The 15921-nt window shown below is 39.3% G+C and overlaps 1 protein-coding gene across 17 annotated transcripts in view; it reads right to left on the bottom strand.

Moving 5' to 3' along the window:
• The window catches only part of CAPRIN2 (caprin family member 2), a 41995-nt gene extending 27679 nt beyond the window's left edge, over positions 1 to 14316 (bottom strand). For 8 of the 17 annotated variants that reach the window (XM_082634766.1, XM_082634765.1, XM_082634767.1 and 5 more), the window contains exons 1-4: positions 14075 to 14184; positions 12701 to 12966; positions 10645 to 10707; positions 3095 to 3181 (exon numbers count right to left, since the gene is read on the bottom strand). In XM_082634766.1, coding sequence (XP_082490892.1) covers positions 3095 to 3181; positions 10645 to 10707; positions 12701 to 12952 — 402 coding nt within the window. In that variant the 5' untranslated portion in view covers positions 12953 to 12966; positions 14075 to 14184. The other 9 variants (XM_082634770.1, XM_082634771.1, XM_082634755.1 and 6 more) reach the window with 4 other exon arrangements.
• Positions 14317 to 15921: the final 1605 nt, after the last annotated feature.

The following is a 15921-nucleotide window of genomic DNA, read 5'->3' as shown; positions in this document are numbered from 1 at the left end:
AGTCTGATATAATACGTGGGTCCCAAAAGTGGCTTCTCATTTATAAAATACCAATAACAAAAAGTACCATCTATTTCCACTGAGAAACACAAAAGGCCTCTTCTCCCCATAGGTGTTTTTCTGTCTGTAATGTTTCCATCGTACTGGATAGTTTCCAAGGTATGAAAATTAAGACAACAACAAAAAAAAACTTTTAGAATTTTCCTAAAGATGAGTTAAAGTACTTTGATTCAGCATCAACATTTAAAACTCTACAAAAGAAATGTTCATAAATCCTAATCAAGATGGGGGTTTAAAAAAAAAACCCTCAGGAAAAAGATTCATTATGGCATTATTAATTCCTTTCTACAGGGTATGAAAGCAACTTAATAAATATGACTTGTGCTACTACCAGGAACAAGAGACAATGGCTGAAGATAAAATTTTAAGAGTGAGAAATGGACTGGTTGGGGGTTACATGGGCAAGGGTATTTTCTTCAAGACGGCAAAGGCTCAGAAAAGCTTTTTCCAAGACCTTAATATGGACTTACACCAATAACACTTACCAAACTCAGCTTCTGCTTGAGGAGGAAAGACGATAGAGGTGGCAATTCTAGCTCTCCAAGACATTGGGATTCCCTTGGACACAGATTCATGATGGTATAAGAAAAGGCAATTGGTGCTGAGGACATCTTCAGGACTATATCACATGATTACCTCAGATCTCTCTTTGGCCACCTCCCAGGGTTGGATTAGGTGTTCTTATGGGCTCAGGTCACCCTGAACTTCCCCTATCAAAGTATCTGTTACATGAAAGGCTTATCTTTTTCTTTAGCTGCATCCCCCTTACGCTTCAGCTCCATGATGACAGGGACTATATCTCTGTTGTTCACCAGTATATCACTAGTACCCAGCATAGAGTCTGACACATGACAGGACCTCAAATATTTATCGATTCTATCAGGTATCAAGTAAGAAACATGCTGTCTCCTAGGTCATAATCAGATGTCATGAAAACCACTGACAGCAGCCTATTCTTATTTATGTGGAAACTAAGAAATCAGGTTACTTCTCTTCTTTCAGTTGAAAACTGATTTAGAAAGAAGAAGATACGAAGTAAACTGCTGTCAAGCAATAGCACCGAACCATAAAATTTATTTTCTGAACCATGACTTAGAATGATAAATCCCCAAAGGACAAAGCTCATATCATGAAGATAAAGAGAGATGTGGTGGGCTGAAGGCTTCCAACTTTAGTTTGAAGGGAAAGAAGAAAATGTTACACAAACTGCAAAACAGGCTATCATAGAAGAGGTCTGACAAAAGAGTTTAGTTTAAAAAAAAAAAAAAAAAGCCCCCAAATTCCTAGGCTGGAAGGTACTTCGCTATAAAAATAGTGAACCTTGGACTTCCCTGGTGGTGCAGTGGTTAAGAATGCGCCTGCCAATGCAGGGGACATGGGTACCAACCCTGGTCCAGGAAGATCCCATATGCCACAGAGCAACTAAGCCCGTGCTTAGTTGCAACTGCGCCACAACTACTGAACCTCTGCTCTACAGCCCACGTGCCACAACTACTGAAGCCCGGGCACCTACAGCCCGTGCTCCGCCACAAGAGAAGTCACAATGAGTAGCCCCCACTCGCCACAACTAGAGAAAGCCCGCACACAGCAATGAAGACCCAACGCAGCCAAAAGTAAATAAATAAATCTATTAAAAAAAAAAAATAGTGAACCTCCATAGGTGCCTGGCACATGGATGGTGTTTTAAAAAAGATTTAAATCTAAAAAGAACATCATACATTGAAAAAAAAAAAACACCTGAGTGGAAAACGAAAATTTGATAGGGTAAATCACAAAAGATAGTTAACAGAAATTTTTAAGTATTATAAAAATATACTTCAAACCTCCAACCAGAAGGCAGATATAAAAGATCTTTTTTTTAGCACAATGGACCAAAACTTAACATATGGGGGGTGGGGGGATGGGGAATCAATCACACAAGAAAAAAAAATGACTCAGAAGTATTGTATCTAAAATAGCCTAAAAATAAATAAATAAATAAAAATTAAAAAAATAAATTAAATAAAATAGCCTAGAAGTATTTAACAACTGTGAAACTAACAGAAAGTATTATAATTAAGTGATGAATAAGTAAACACGAGTTAAAGTGTGCTATGGATAACAAAGCTAATATCATCTTAGACTTGCATTAACAGAATTATCCAGAAAACAGAAGGAAGTGTCTCTATACTACACTATTTTAGGTTTCACAATACCTTTTAAAAGTTAATTAAGTCAGACATCCAGAAGAGAGCAACTCAGAACTATATTTTACAAGGATTAAGATGGCAGCTGTCTTCAGCTTCAGAATGATGGTTTGGGGTTTTTATTTTTTTATTTGTTCTTTTTTGATGCCACAGGAATGGAGAAGAGAATTTTAATTCGCCAAACAAGAAAATATCCAAAAAGTAGAAAAGACTATCTTATGAGGCACGCTCCCCATCTCAGAAATGCATTCACCAAATTATTTCCTCAGTTGGTAGAACATGATCTTTAAAGGGCCATCTAACACTAAGATTCTAAAACAATGAAGAATACTTCATTAATGAATGCTTAAGACTTCACTATTAATTACTGATTAAATCTGTGGAAGAGAAAAGTTTGAGTTGCCAACACAGAGCAACTGAAACAAGCAGTGGGACCAGACTTAACGCTATTTAAATTTAAGATGAACCATAAATTTTCCTGGTAATAACTACCACGCTCACAAGAAGAGTCTACCAATAACGCTAAACTTACAAGCCTATGTAATATAAATTTTCAAGCCTATATTCTAAAATGTCTTTAATAAATGTATGTGTCAAAATAGTTTTCATTCCCCTTCTCAATGATTTCCGTAATTCCACAGTGCCTCATATTCAGATAACATTTGTGTTGAGACTCTAGAAATCTGAAAACACTAGTTCTTCAGAAACTATACTCCACCCCACCTCCCCCAATAAAATATCAGCAGGAATTAGATGAACAATAACCAAACACCATTATCAGACACTGATATTTTCTTCAAGATCAGTGGTTAAATTCGTTTTAGGAAAAGCAAAGAAAACATACTCACATCTTGGCTCAGTCCAGAAAAGGTTTTCTGAAGCTCCTTGGCAAATTCTAAGTTATGTAGCACTTCTTCATATTTCTCAACTGCTTCCTACCGAACAGGATAAAAAAAAATCAATTCTGTGAACTTCTAAGTACAAGTATCTCAAAATAGGTTCCTTAATAACAGCAAAGGAGATTTAAGACTTTAGGAACTAGCCTATACATACTCAAAAAAAGTAAGGAGAAAGTATTTAATAGAAGTTACATAAAGTTAAATTTAAAAATTCAATTGTTTATGCTAGAAATCTGAACCATAATAATAATAATAATAAAGCTGACTATCTATAAAGTCTAAGGTCAGAGAGGCCTGTGGGTTTTAAGAGCACTGAGCCAATAGGATTCCTCTGTCAATATTCATTCACTACACAAATATATTATACAAGTAGCACAGTGAGAATCACACAGATGAAAGCAACCTCAAGAAATTTGTACTATGGTAGGAGAGACTTGTAAATAATTACCTATAACAGACAAATTAAGTATTGTGACAGAAATATTGTTGTTTTTTTTTTTTTTTTTGGCCACACCGTGCGGCTTGAGGGATCATAATTCCCCAACCAGGGATTGAACCCAGGCCCTCAGCAGTGAAAGTGCAGAGTCCTAACCACTGGACTTCCAGGGAATTCCCTGTAAATTTAAAAAGGGAAATTTTCTTTGAGATTTCACAGATGAACAAAGATGATAATTAGAGAAGGGGTAGGTTGTTTTGTTTTTTTTTTAATTGGGGTATAGTTGTTTTCCAGTGTTGTGTTAGTTTCTACTGTACAGTGAAGTAGAATTCCCTGTGCTATGAAGCAGGTTCTCATTAGTTATCTATTTTTTTTGTGGGACTTTACCTCAAAGGGCCATTATGAAACAGAACAAGATGGGGAACTTGTCCAATCAGACAAAGGCATGTTACAAAGCCTCCATGGTTAAAATAATATAATATTCCACTTCTGGGTATCTACCCAAAAGAAATTAAAACATATGCCCACTTAAAGACTTGTAAGTAAATTTATATAGTACATTATTCATTATAGCCCAAAATAAAAACAATCCAAATATTCAGCAACTGGTAAATGGATAAGCAAAATGTGTTATAACCATACAAAGGAATTCTAGTTAGCAATAAAAATAAATGAATTACTGATACATGCTATAACATGGATGAACCTCAAAAACATAATGGTAAGTCAAAAAAGCCAGATGCAAGACTTTATTTTATATGAAATATACAGAAAAGCCAAATTTATAGAGATAGAAAGCAAATAAGGGCACAAAAGAGAACTTGAAGGGGTTATAGAAATGTTCTAAAACTCGATTGTTGTGATAGCTGCATAACTCTACAAATTTACTATAAATTATTGAATTGTACATTCACAATAGGTTGTTATATTTATGATACCTCAATAAAGCTGTTTTTAAAATAATCTGATAGTACTACGTCTTTATAAAGGTACAGAATAGGAACTCCTGTGTACTACTTGTCTTAGCATAAACTGGTACAATAGTTTTGGAAAATAGTTTAACATTTTTATTATGAAGTTAACTATGGGTATACCCTACAATCCAATGATAGGTATACACCCTGAAGAAATCTTACACCTGTATCTCAATAACACATATAAGCCCAATCAAAGTAGAATGCCAAAAAATAAACAACTCAAACATCCATCTATTTACAGACTACTACTAAGTAGAGAAATGCAAATGAAATATAGCTACTTGCATCAATATAAAAATCCTAAACATAATGAGTAAAAATGATAAACTGAAGATTATACAGTATAACATTTATCATAAGTTTCAAAAAAGCAACCCTAACAGATTTAAGGACAACAAATTAGTCCTGTTAAAACAAAAGGAAGGGAATGAGGGGGAAAAATTTCAAGGTCAGGTTACAGGAAAGAGTTCTGCAAAGGAGCTTCAGTGTTGTTGGTAATAAACTATTTGGGTTGAGTAGTGGGTTCTGACACTTGCTTTATTATGCATTGTAACTTACATGCAATACTTTGTTTGGACTACATATTTCTTAATAAAACAGGTAGAGAGGCCTTCCAAATATAGAACCAAGAATGCACAGATAACATAACCATATCATACAGTCCTCAAAGGGATGTAAAACTAAAAAGGAATACCGCTTCATATCTACTCCCAAATGGTATTAACTTTGACTCAAGAAAAGCAAAATCAAATGGGAACTACCTCGACTTGCCATTATCAAATGTGGATCCCTCCTTCCTTTCTTTCTCTCTTTCTTTATATAGTGGAGGAGATGTCCTTCCACCTGTGCCCTGATCGTATTCAATTCTGCCTTCATGGGAGGTCTTACTCTGGTTTTTGTTTTTGTTTTTTTTTTTTTTTGCGGTACGCGGGCCTCTCACTGTTGTGGCCTCTCCCGCTGCGGAGCACAGGCTCCGGACGTGCAGGCTCTGCGGCCATGGCTCACGGGCCCAGCCGCTCTGCGGCATGTGGGATCCTCCCAGACAGGGGCACGAACCCGTGTCCCCTGCATCGGCAGGCGGACTCTCAACCACTGCGCCACCAGGGAAGCCCCGGAGGTCTTACTCTGATTCCCTCTTTAATGTCTTGAGCCTCTCCCTCTCTGTTGATGCTGAAACCAGCATTGAACAAGTTCAAGTCTCCCCCAACCTAAATAAGAAAAATAAAAAGTGCCTTTCTGGCAACCACGTCCTTCCAGTCTCAGACATACATCAAAAATGCCTACAGTTTCCATTTCCTCATCAGCCCTTATCAACCTGAATTGTTTCCACCATTCCACCAGAACTGTCCTGGCTAAAGTCAGCAATGTCAGTCCCATCCTTTAAACCTATGGATCTTGTAGAGCTCTCATTTTGGTTAACTTCTCAGAAGACTTCAACATAAAGGCATCCTCCTGCTCTACTAAGATCCCTTGTTTTTTCTGTAACACTAACTTCCCATTTCTCCAGCTTTTTATTTACTGGCAATTTTTCCATTAACTATTCTCACCTCAGTTTTTAATCACTTATAAAGATAATAGGACCTACATCACAGAGATGTGCAATTTAAATGATTTCATGTTTATAAATCACTCAGAATGATGCCTGGACCCAAAGTAAGTTCACTATCAATATTTTTAGCCATTATTATCCAAACATGAAATGTCAGATTTCTTTAGCATTCTGTCTTAACGCTTCTGTTCTGCTTTCTATACTCTCACCCGTGATAGTCTCATCTTTTCTCATGGCTTCAATTAGCAGCCATACAGGTGATAGATCTGTAGACTAAACTTCTCTATGCTCCAGACCTTCTCATAAATACTTACTAGTTATCTCACCCTTTAATGTTTCACAGGCACATTAAAATCAATGGTCCAAAATTGAGCTCTTTATCCCATCCTCCCAAAACATTCTTCTCTCCCAGTGTTTCCAAGCCCAATAAATGGTTTTGCCATCCACCCAACTGTTCAAGCCAGAAACCTGGAAACCACTCTTGGTTCTTCTCTCTATTCCTACACAGTGCCAAGCTATGTTGATATTACCTCTCAAATCCAACTACTTTATTCAAACCCCTCTGCCAGTATCTTGGTACCAGCTCCCAAAAGCTCTGACCTAGACTACAGGTATTAGCAGCTGAAAGCATCAAGTACCCTTGCCTCTTGCTCAAGCACTCACTTGAGCCTCGGTTCTCCATTTCAAATCCAGACCTGAATCAAAATAGATATTAAAGTTACAAATGGGACTCTAAAAAACTTCATTAAGACACTTTTCTTACCATTTTAAAGGAGAAATCTAAGTTTATGTTAGCAATAGTGAAATCTTAGAAGTCTATAGCTTAGTCTCAACAGGTTACTTAAGAGTTACTACCAAAAGAAGTTACATTAGCTAGGCACATATAATCATGCAGATCATAGAAAGCTTTATTTACAGTATTACAAATATCTGTTGGGTTGAAGAAGAAATACAAACTGAATTACAAAATTTCTAGCCAACAATACCGAAAACAGTATCAAATCAAATCTATAGTATCAGCTAAAGCAGTGCTTGAAGTAATAGTCACAGCTTTAAATACATATAGGTTATTGGGGGGGGGGGAGGAAACAAATTAAGCACTCAGCTTAAAGATAGAAAATGAAGCAAATAAACCAAAGGAAAGCACAAAGATAAAAGGCGTAGGAGAGGAAAAATAAAAGCTGGCTTTAAAAAAGAATTTTTTTAAGATACTCACTAACTTAATTGAGTAAACGAGGAAATACAACCACACAAAGTTAGAAATAAACAAAGTAATACAGAAATAGGCTTTTATAAATAATTACTTTGTCCCAATCTTTGCAAATAATTTTTTAAAACTGGATGAAATATTAGTGATTTTCAAGGAAAAGTTGTAAAAAGTTGACTCCAAAAACAATAAATATCTAAATAGATCAATTTTCAAAGAAAAAATGGAGAATACTTTCAAAGCACTCCCACCCAAAAAAGAACCAGGCTGACAGTTTTTAGAACATTTCAACCAAACTTTAAAGTATTATGGTAACACTGACACCATATTAATAAAGGATGAACAGGCAGAGCACAGATGTTTAGGGCGGTGAAACTATTCTGTATGTTACTATAACAATGGATACATGCCATTACATATTTGTCAAAACCCACAGAATGAGTTGAACGCTAATGTAAGCTATGGACTTTGATGATGACGTGTCAATGTAGGTTCAATTGTAACAAATGTACCACTCTGGTATGGAACGGTGACAGCTGAGAAGGCTGTGCGTGTGTAGTGGGGTCAAGGGGTATACAGGAATTCTCTCTACTGTCGGATCAATTCCTAAAGCTGCCCAAAAAATAAAGTACACTAAGAAAAAAAGAAGCAAAAATAAAGGCCCCAGAAGTATCTATATTAAGCTAAACTGTATACAGGCTTAAAGAAACTATGGACAAATACAAAGTAACCTATTAGAATCATTATTTTGTAAGATGAGAAATGAACAGAGGAAGGACAGTGTGAAAGAAAAACTGTTATCTTTTTAAATATTTCCTGGTTTCTAAACTATGTGAATTACTTCCAACTTTAAAAACTAAACTTAGAGCTTTTAAGTTAAGTACTATACTACTGACGACAGTTCTGAGGGGTCAGATTATAGATTTTTTTTCTTCTGACTCATCTGCATTTTCTAAATTTCTACCTTAAATATATATTCCTTGTATGAGGAGATGTTATTTCTCAAAAGTACCACTAACTATATACTTAATCACACCTAAAAACCTAACATTCAATCATTTTATATTTAGTAAGTCTATATGTAATAAATATTTAAATGCCTACCATATGCTATAAACCATTCTAAGTACTAGGAAAACAACAGTGAACAGACAAAAATCTCTACTTTAATGGAACTTACAGTGTAAGGGAAGGAGAGATAAAACTTTACAGTTTGTCAGAGAAGCACTTTTATTAAGAAAATTAAAGCAAGGAAGGGAGCAAAAGAGTGGGAATGGGGGAATGGAGGTATGGTATTGTCAGGACATGCGTTACTAAGATGACCTTCAAATAAAAAGCTGAAGGAGGTTGGGAATGGAGCCATTTAGACATCTGGGAAAAAAGCATCCCAGGCCGTAAGAACAGCACATGCAAAAGCCCCGAAGTAGAAGTGTGGCTGGGATGTTTGAGGACCAGCAAGAAGGCCAGTGTTGCTGGGATGAAGCCAGCAAGAAACAGAAGTGCAGGAAATGCAATAAAGATGCAAAAGGAGGTGGGGAGCATATTCCGTAGGGCCTTATAGGACATTTTGCCACCATGATGGGAACCAATAGGGAGGGACTTTTGAGCAGAGAAATGACCATCTGACTTGTATCTGAAAAGAATTACTGAGGCTACTATGTTAAGAATAGACTTGGATAGAGAGCAGAAATAGAAAAACCTGTGAGGAAGCTGTTACAGTAATGCAGATGAAAGGTGATGTGGTGTGGAACACGAAGGCAGAAGCAGAATTTATGAGAAATGGTCTGTTTCTGGATTTATTTTGAAGGCAGAATTGACCAGACTTGCTGATGGGCTAGATATGAGGTATGAGGAGAAAAACGAGAAATTCTCCAAGGTTTTGGGCAACTCCATCCTTCCAATTCATCAAGCCATTAACTGACATAGTGAAGGTTAAAGGAGGAACAGGTTCTGGGAAGCAAAATGAAGTCAAAAATGTCAAAGACAACTGGGCATAAGAATCTAGAGTTCAGAGGACTCATCTATTGGCAATATAAATTTGGCATTTGTCAGGATATTACCCAAAAATTCCAAGTTAATACTCTAGAAGCAACATGTAGTTGTGAAGGCAGTAATGAAATGCTGAGATTAAAGTTTACCTGGCTGGAGCTCTGAAATATAGCATACCCTCGACATTTCTTACAGAGCTATCATGAGAACCACCAACCTCCCCACTCCCATCTCCTATGTTTCCCCAAAGTCAAAAACACTACTGTAACAGAACATTTCCTCCAAGGGTATTTACACAAAGGGAAGTTTCATCGCTTTAAAAGTTATCGAATATACCATGACTACTTAAAAACAAAGCCATGTTGAAACGCTGAAATGTCCAGCTAAGTCCTTTCACCAGCTATCTAAGCCCATCATTCTCGGAGCTCAGACAATTCAAATCTGTGCCTCAGCAAAACTGTAATTTACTACATCACAAAAATTCGAGGTCAGTGAAGAACAGCCAATATGGCAAGGGAAAAGCCCTTGAATACCAGGACCTATGATTCACAACCAAAAATTTTAGTTAAAAAAGATAAAATACAATAGATCTACAAGCTAGATTGAATAAGTTTTAGATTAATTTTGTCCCCATCTTAGCCAGGAGATGTGATCAGGTCAAAATGGCAAACATCAATAAAGCATCTTTTAAATTTTCCATATTGCAAAAACTCTCCTTCACCACATTAGATAAAATTTGCAATTACCAGGTATACCATGGGCAAGGTAAACAATATTTTTAAATGTGGTGAATAGTAAATATTTATAGTAAGATTTAAAAAAAAAAAAAAAAAAAAGCCCAACATCTATCTATCAGATAAACATGCCTCCTGAGAAGGAACATGGCAATTCAGGATAGAAAAGCAGGGAGAAACCATCAAAGGAATTAGGGGGAAGCAACTAGAGAAAACCAAGGCAAGCTGTAGTGAATATTCTTTTATATTTCAGAGCAGAGATGTTAGGTTTAGAAAAGTAGAAAGCTAGATGATTCCCTGCTCTTCTCCTTTAGTCCACTCTAGTGAAAGGTTAATTTAAATCCATACGTTAACTCTCAGTGATAGGCTACATTTTCCCTCTTACTTGACAACACACACACCCATCCGTAAACCATCTACTAGTGCAAAAGAAGTAAAGTCAAAGCTATGAGATCTAATAGGTGAAGACAAAGTCTTTTGAAATATCCAGTGGATTCTCACTCTTCTTTTTTAGCCTATCAAATCTTTGGTCTCCCCCAAATTCATCTAGAGTTTTACTAAGAAAAGAAAATCAGTAGGTCTGGCCAAAGGATCATAAACCACTTACCAACTGGTCTGGATTAAGTTGCTCTCCATTTTTCAGGCGATCCTTGTAATCTTCCAGTTTGAGCTACAAAAGAGAAACTTGTATCTACTACAACCTGATATAAAATTCTGAAACAAACTAAATACCAGACTGTTCCTTATGAAAACAAAGTTCTTGAAGTTAGCTATCAATCTGTAAGAATAACATTTTACTACGAGGCAAGCAGCAATTGTAGGTGAGTTCCAGTCAGGGAAAATAATATTACACACAATCAACATTAGTCTGGAATTACAGAAGTTAAGCAGTAATAAAACCCTTTTCTCTTAATGGCCTCTATAATTATAATTAGACTACGTGACACACAGGGATTTAATCAATCATATGCTCCTAACCCAGTGGTGCTCAATCAGGGGCAAATTTTGTCCCCCAAGGATATACGACAATGTCTGGAGACATTTTTGGTTATCACAACTTGGAGGATGGGAGAGAGGAAGAAGGTGCTACTGGCGTCTTGTGGGTAGAGGCCAGGGATGCTGCTGAACATCCTACAGTGCAAAGGACAGCCCCCCACAACCAAGAATTATCCAGCCCAAAATGTCAATAGTGTTGAGACTGAGAAGTCCTACTCTAACCTCATACTGAAACTGTTACCTGTTGAATTATGTAGGCATTTGTTCAATAGGAAACTTCCTAATGGAAGTACAGAAATGTAAAATACTTCTTTTCTAGAATTATAGTAGCCTCAACTTGAAGCTATTTTTCATATAAAATTTGATATTTAAGTAAATAGATGACAAACAAATTGCATTTATTGTCCACATAATAATGACATGACCCTTTATGGTATTCTAAAAGCAATGTTTAGGCTCCTTCCATATTGGCTTGATAGCTTTAAAATGCCCTTCCAGAAGCTTGAAACAAATGTATAAGTACTGACCAGATTGGTATTCAAAATTAAAGAGGCACTATAGTTAAACTGAAGAGCATAATTATACATATATATGTAGTTCCTCCACCTGGGGTAAGACATTAATGAGTCTCTATCAAAAGATCCTGCTTTGACTAATTTCCCACAGTGGCAGGGAATTTGTGCTGACCCAGGCACACTCACCTTATCACACTTGTGATCAACTGCATGCATTCAAAAGACAACTGGTGAGAGCTAGGGCTACAGAGAAGCTACTAGTAACTGGCTTTTCTTCACTATCTTCCTAGTGTGTGTGTTAGTGGGGGCAGGGGGGGGGCCGAGGGAGGGGAGAAGGGGGAGGAAAAAAGAGTCAACCAGACTCTTAAAAATCGCTTCACCCTCCTCTATTAAAAGCAACTTTCCTAAGGTTTAACTAGGTCTTGGCATAAAAATATTTAAGAGTTCCTAGGTCCAGATAGTTATTAACTCACCTTACTATCACAAGCAAAAGAGAATCATGACATAACAAAGCTACGTGCAGTACCGTTTCACAGGCTACATGACTCAGGAAATGAAGAATGATTTGGATCTTTACATCAGCATTTACTGTAACGTTAGGCTGATTATAACCCTGAGTATCTTCACAAGGCTCTCTACAATGCTTTCACCTACCAATCTTAAACGATCACCTAGCAACACAAAAATTAGTGCTAAAACATTTTCTGGCTCTACCATCATTGAAGCTTCCAAAGACTGCAGCAGCTATACTGCAATATCAACTGCTGCAGAAAGTCACAAGGAAAACAAGCTAAAAAATTCAGACTATTACTCATTTATGAAAAGAAACATTAATACTACACTCAAGGAGTTAATCTGATGTAAAGTAGCCAGCTCTTCAAGTATTTCAACAGTAGCATGCCTAATCATTTTACTATGAAGAATATTTTTATTCAGTTATTCTGACAAATCAAACAGAAAGTGTTTAATATAGCCAATATTTAGCCCACTTGTACATTTTAGCCAGCTAAATCTCAAGGTTACTTAAATCTTCAGGAAAAAAATCTTTAGGAAGAATACCTATGAGCCCTGATAGAAAGCAAAAATGCCAGTTCCTTAACCCTTATTTAAGATGGTGCATATACAGGGCTGGGGCAAAAAAAAAAAAGTTACCTTCTTTTTCTCGATGTTTCTGATTTTGTGTTTAAGGCATATGAGTCCATTATCAATATATGTCTCATATGCTTGGGAAGGAGAAGCAGCAGAACTGAGAGCAGGCTGCAAGGGGCTCATGGCCCGCTGGCTTTCCCCATGCTGACTGTGGTTCACTTGCGGCTTGGCTGACTTCATATTCCCCTCCTTTCCCTCCGCCGAATGGCCTGAAGGTGACTGGTAACCAAAAGGAGATGAAGAGAGTTGCACCATTGAAACAGATGAGGCTGAAAGAGGGAAGAAAAATAACTAAGTATAAAAGTCAATTACGACTAGAGGCTTTAAATTCCCTGAAAAGTCTAGACCCACGCCCTCAAACTTCTCTTCCACAGAAGTGAGCTCAAAACCTAATGATGCTTTAAATACCACACTTCCATTTCACTACCTTGAAGGCAATTAGTGCCACGCACTGGCGCCTTTACGTAGGCAAAAATCTACAATATGGGGGACGTTTCCAGAAATTCAATTTCCCACATAGGGAGGAAGAGCCGCTCATCAAGCAGTGGCTTCAGAGCTGAGGACAATCCACATATTGAATAATTTCTATGGTCAAGTGATGACACACAAAAAATAAGCCTTCCCCATGGGGACAAGGCAGCCATTCGAAACTCTCTACATTATCCCTCACCAGCAGCCCCGACCCCAATCACTAACAACGACTTTTAAAAGAAAATCCCGAACACACACAATTCTTTTCGAGTTCTCATTCACTAAGTGAAGAGAAACTTCTTGAACAAGAATGCTAACTTCCCTTTAATTGCTCTGGGGCCTATAAGGCAAGTCCGTCACTACTGGACATTTGGAGCGAGGTACTCTCTGAAGCTGCGACCGCCCCGAGTAGGTATTCAGTTTTGTTTGGACTAACCGGTAACCACTCACATCCAACCGGTTTAAGAGCTCATCCTGGCGAGTCTTACACCGCCCCGACCGTGACCCTAGCTCCCCCTCCACCCCCGCGCATCGGCGCTATTTCCCCCACTCCCCTTGAGGAGCATCCTCAAAGCAAGGGCACAACAGGCCCCAGGCAGCCGGCGCGGATCCCAAGCCCCTGCAGGGCCCGGGCGAGAGGCGCTTCTACGCGACGGGCCCTCGGCGCCCCGAAGGCAGCGACCCCCGCCCTCCCCACAGTCCTCCGGACGCCGAAGCCACTTCTGTAGGTGCCTCTAGGAGGCCGACCTGCAGTAAGACGCACGGGCCACCTGCCCTCCAGGGCCCCGCCCCGAGGATGCAAAGCCGCCCCTGCACTCACGGCGGCGGCCGCCCAACCCTGCCCACCCACGCGGGCCGGCACCTGTCCCCGCGCCGCCGACCCAGGACGCGGCAGCCAGGCTTCACCTCCGCAGGCCGCCGAGGCCGCTGCCGCCGCCGCTGCCGCAGCACGGGCCCGCCTTCGAAAGCCGGCGGGAGCCAGGAGAGCTGCGGAGGTGGACCGGCGCCACCCCGCACTCGCGTCTCCTCCTCCAGTCTCCTCCCTCTCCCTTCCCAGGCCTCGCTGGCCGGGTCTGCGGCGCCAGGCGCTCCGCCGACTTAGCCGCTCTCACCTAGGCCCGCCCTCAACCCCGCACGGGGCTTATATAGGCGCGCCCCGCCCCCACCGCTCTCCCAGCCTCGGGTCGCCACTGCCTCCTCCTTCCGGTTCCCCGGCCCTGCAGCCGCCGGCCTCCGCCCGGGGGGCGTTTGCGCCAGGCCCAGCTGCGGCGCGAAGTCGGTCGCGAGAGGGCGCGTTCTCCCAGCGATTGCGCAGACTGCGGGGCACCAGGTGGGCCTGCTGAGTCGCCTCCGGGAGCTGGGGGGTCGCAGACCTGGCAGCCCTACCCGACCTTGCTGATTGCATCCAGTAACAATTGGATGTGCGACCTTGAACAGGTGATTTCGATCACTCGAAAAGCGAAGCGAGCCCTTTGTGGAATTGCCAGTTAAACCGAGCTTGAGCCTCTGGTGGTTTAGGTGGGCACTCTTGAAATGCAGGAATGCCTTTGCCCCCCAGATTCCATCCTTCACAGTAGGATGGGGAAAAATCACCGTTTCCTCAGAAAGGACAGCATGTAAGAGCAGAATGCTCCAAACCAGCATTGCCATAAAAACGGAGTGGGTGACTCCGCAACCTTCAGTAACAAGATTTTATTTAGGCTGTGTCATTTGTTGCTTTGAAACAGATTAATTCGTTGTCACTCAGAGAAAAAGCTGATAAAAATCTTGGTAAGGTTGCATCAAATTAAGAGAAAAGGCTGGAAATACATCACTGTTTCTGAAGGAAGGTATGGTGTTTCTCATACCAAAAGAATAAGAGGGGGTAAAAAAAGAAAAACAGGAATACCTACCATGTGTCCAGCTATTATACCAAATAGAATTGTTTTAGGTCCTGTCCTTGGGGCTCTGATAAAAGTTATTTAGACTAGCAAGAGAATAACAGAGAAAAATCAGAAGTATAATCAAAGAAACCAAAGTCCAGTTTAAAAGTGTTGGGGAAACCTACACAAAAATTATCATGATTTTTAACATTTCTTGATACAGTATTTTGCCAGTTATTATCTGTGTTCTTTTCAGTCTCTGGTAACCTATTGTACCTTAATGTTGCATTTTAGCTTTGAATCTCTGAATCCCATATGTGACCTTGAGGGTCAGACAAATACTACATTGTCCATTTGTTTCGTTGTTTACAACCAGAGATAGAGCAGAAGCTGCTTAACGTGAGGGGAGGAAGCAAAAAAGTGGACAAAGTTAAAAAAAAAATGTGAAGGACACACTTTTGGATCAACAAGCAGGCTCAAAGTTACAACACAGGTTATGCTGTTGTAGCCTGAACTAATAGTGAACCTCAGAATGGTATTTCAGACATATTAATCATTAAATGTTTGCCTTCTAATTGACCAATAATAAACTATCCTTTGGGTCATATAGATCTAGCCATAGATCCTAAATATTCCACTAAATGGAATAATTCTGAGTAAATCTATACAGTTTTATTTCCCAACATATTTCAGAAAATGAATCAAGAATGCAAAAGCAAACATAATTAAATTTCAAGTCTGGTAAGGTACCATCTGTATAAGCACAGCATAACATTTGTAGGAGATTGTACCTTATAGATAATGTTGCAGTGATGTTTCCTGAAAAAAAGGAAAAAGGTGATTCAGAAAAAAGCTTTCCTGCTAGAAAAGGTCTTTAAAACCAATGAATCC

Source organism: Mesoplodon mirus (assembly GCF_964341445.2).
Source record: "Mesoplodon mirus genome assembly, chromosome: 11".
In the NCBI taxonomy this organism is placed as follows: domain Eukaryota; kingdom Metazoa; phylum Chordata; class Mammalia; order Artiodactyla; family Ziphiidae; genus Mesoplodon; species Mesoplodon mirus.
The sequence above is the reverse complement of the archived record's forward strand: the minus strand, read 5'-3'. Positions and strand labels throughout refer to the sequence as shown.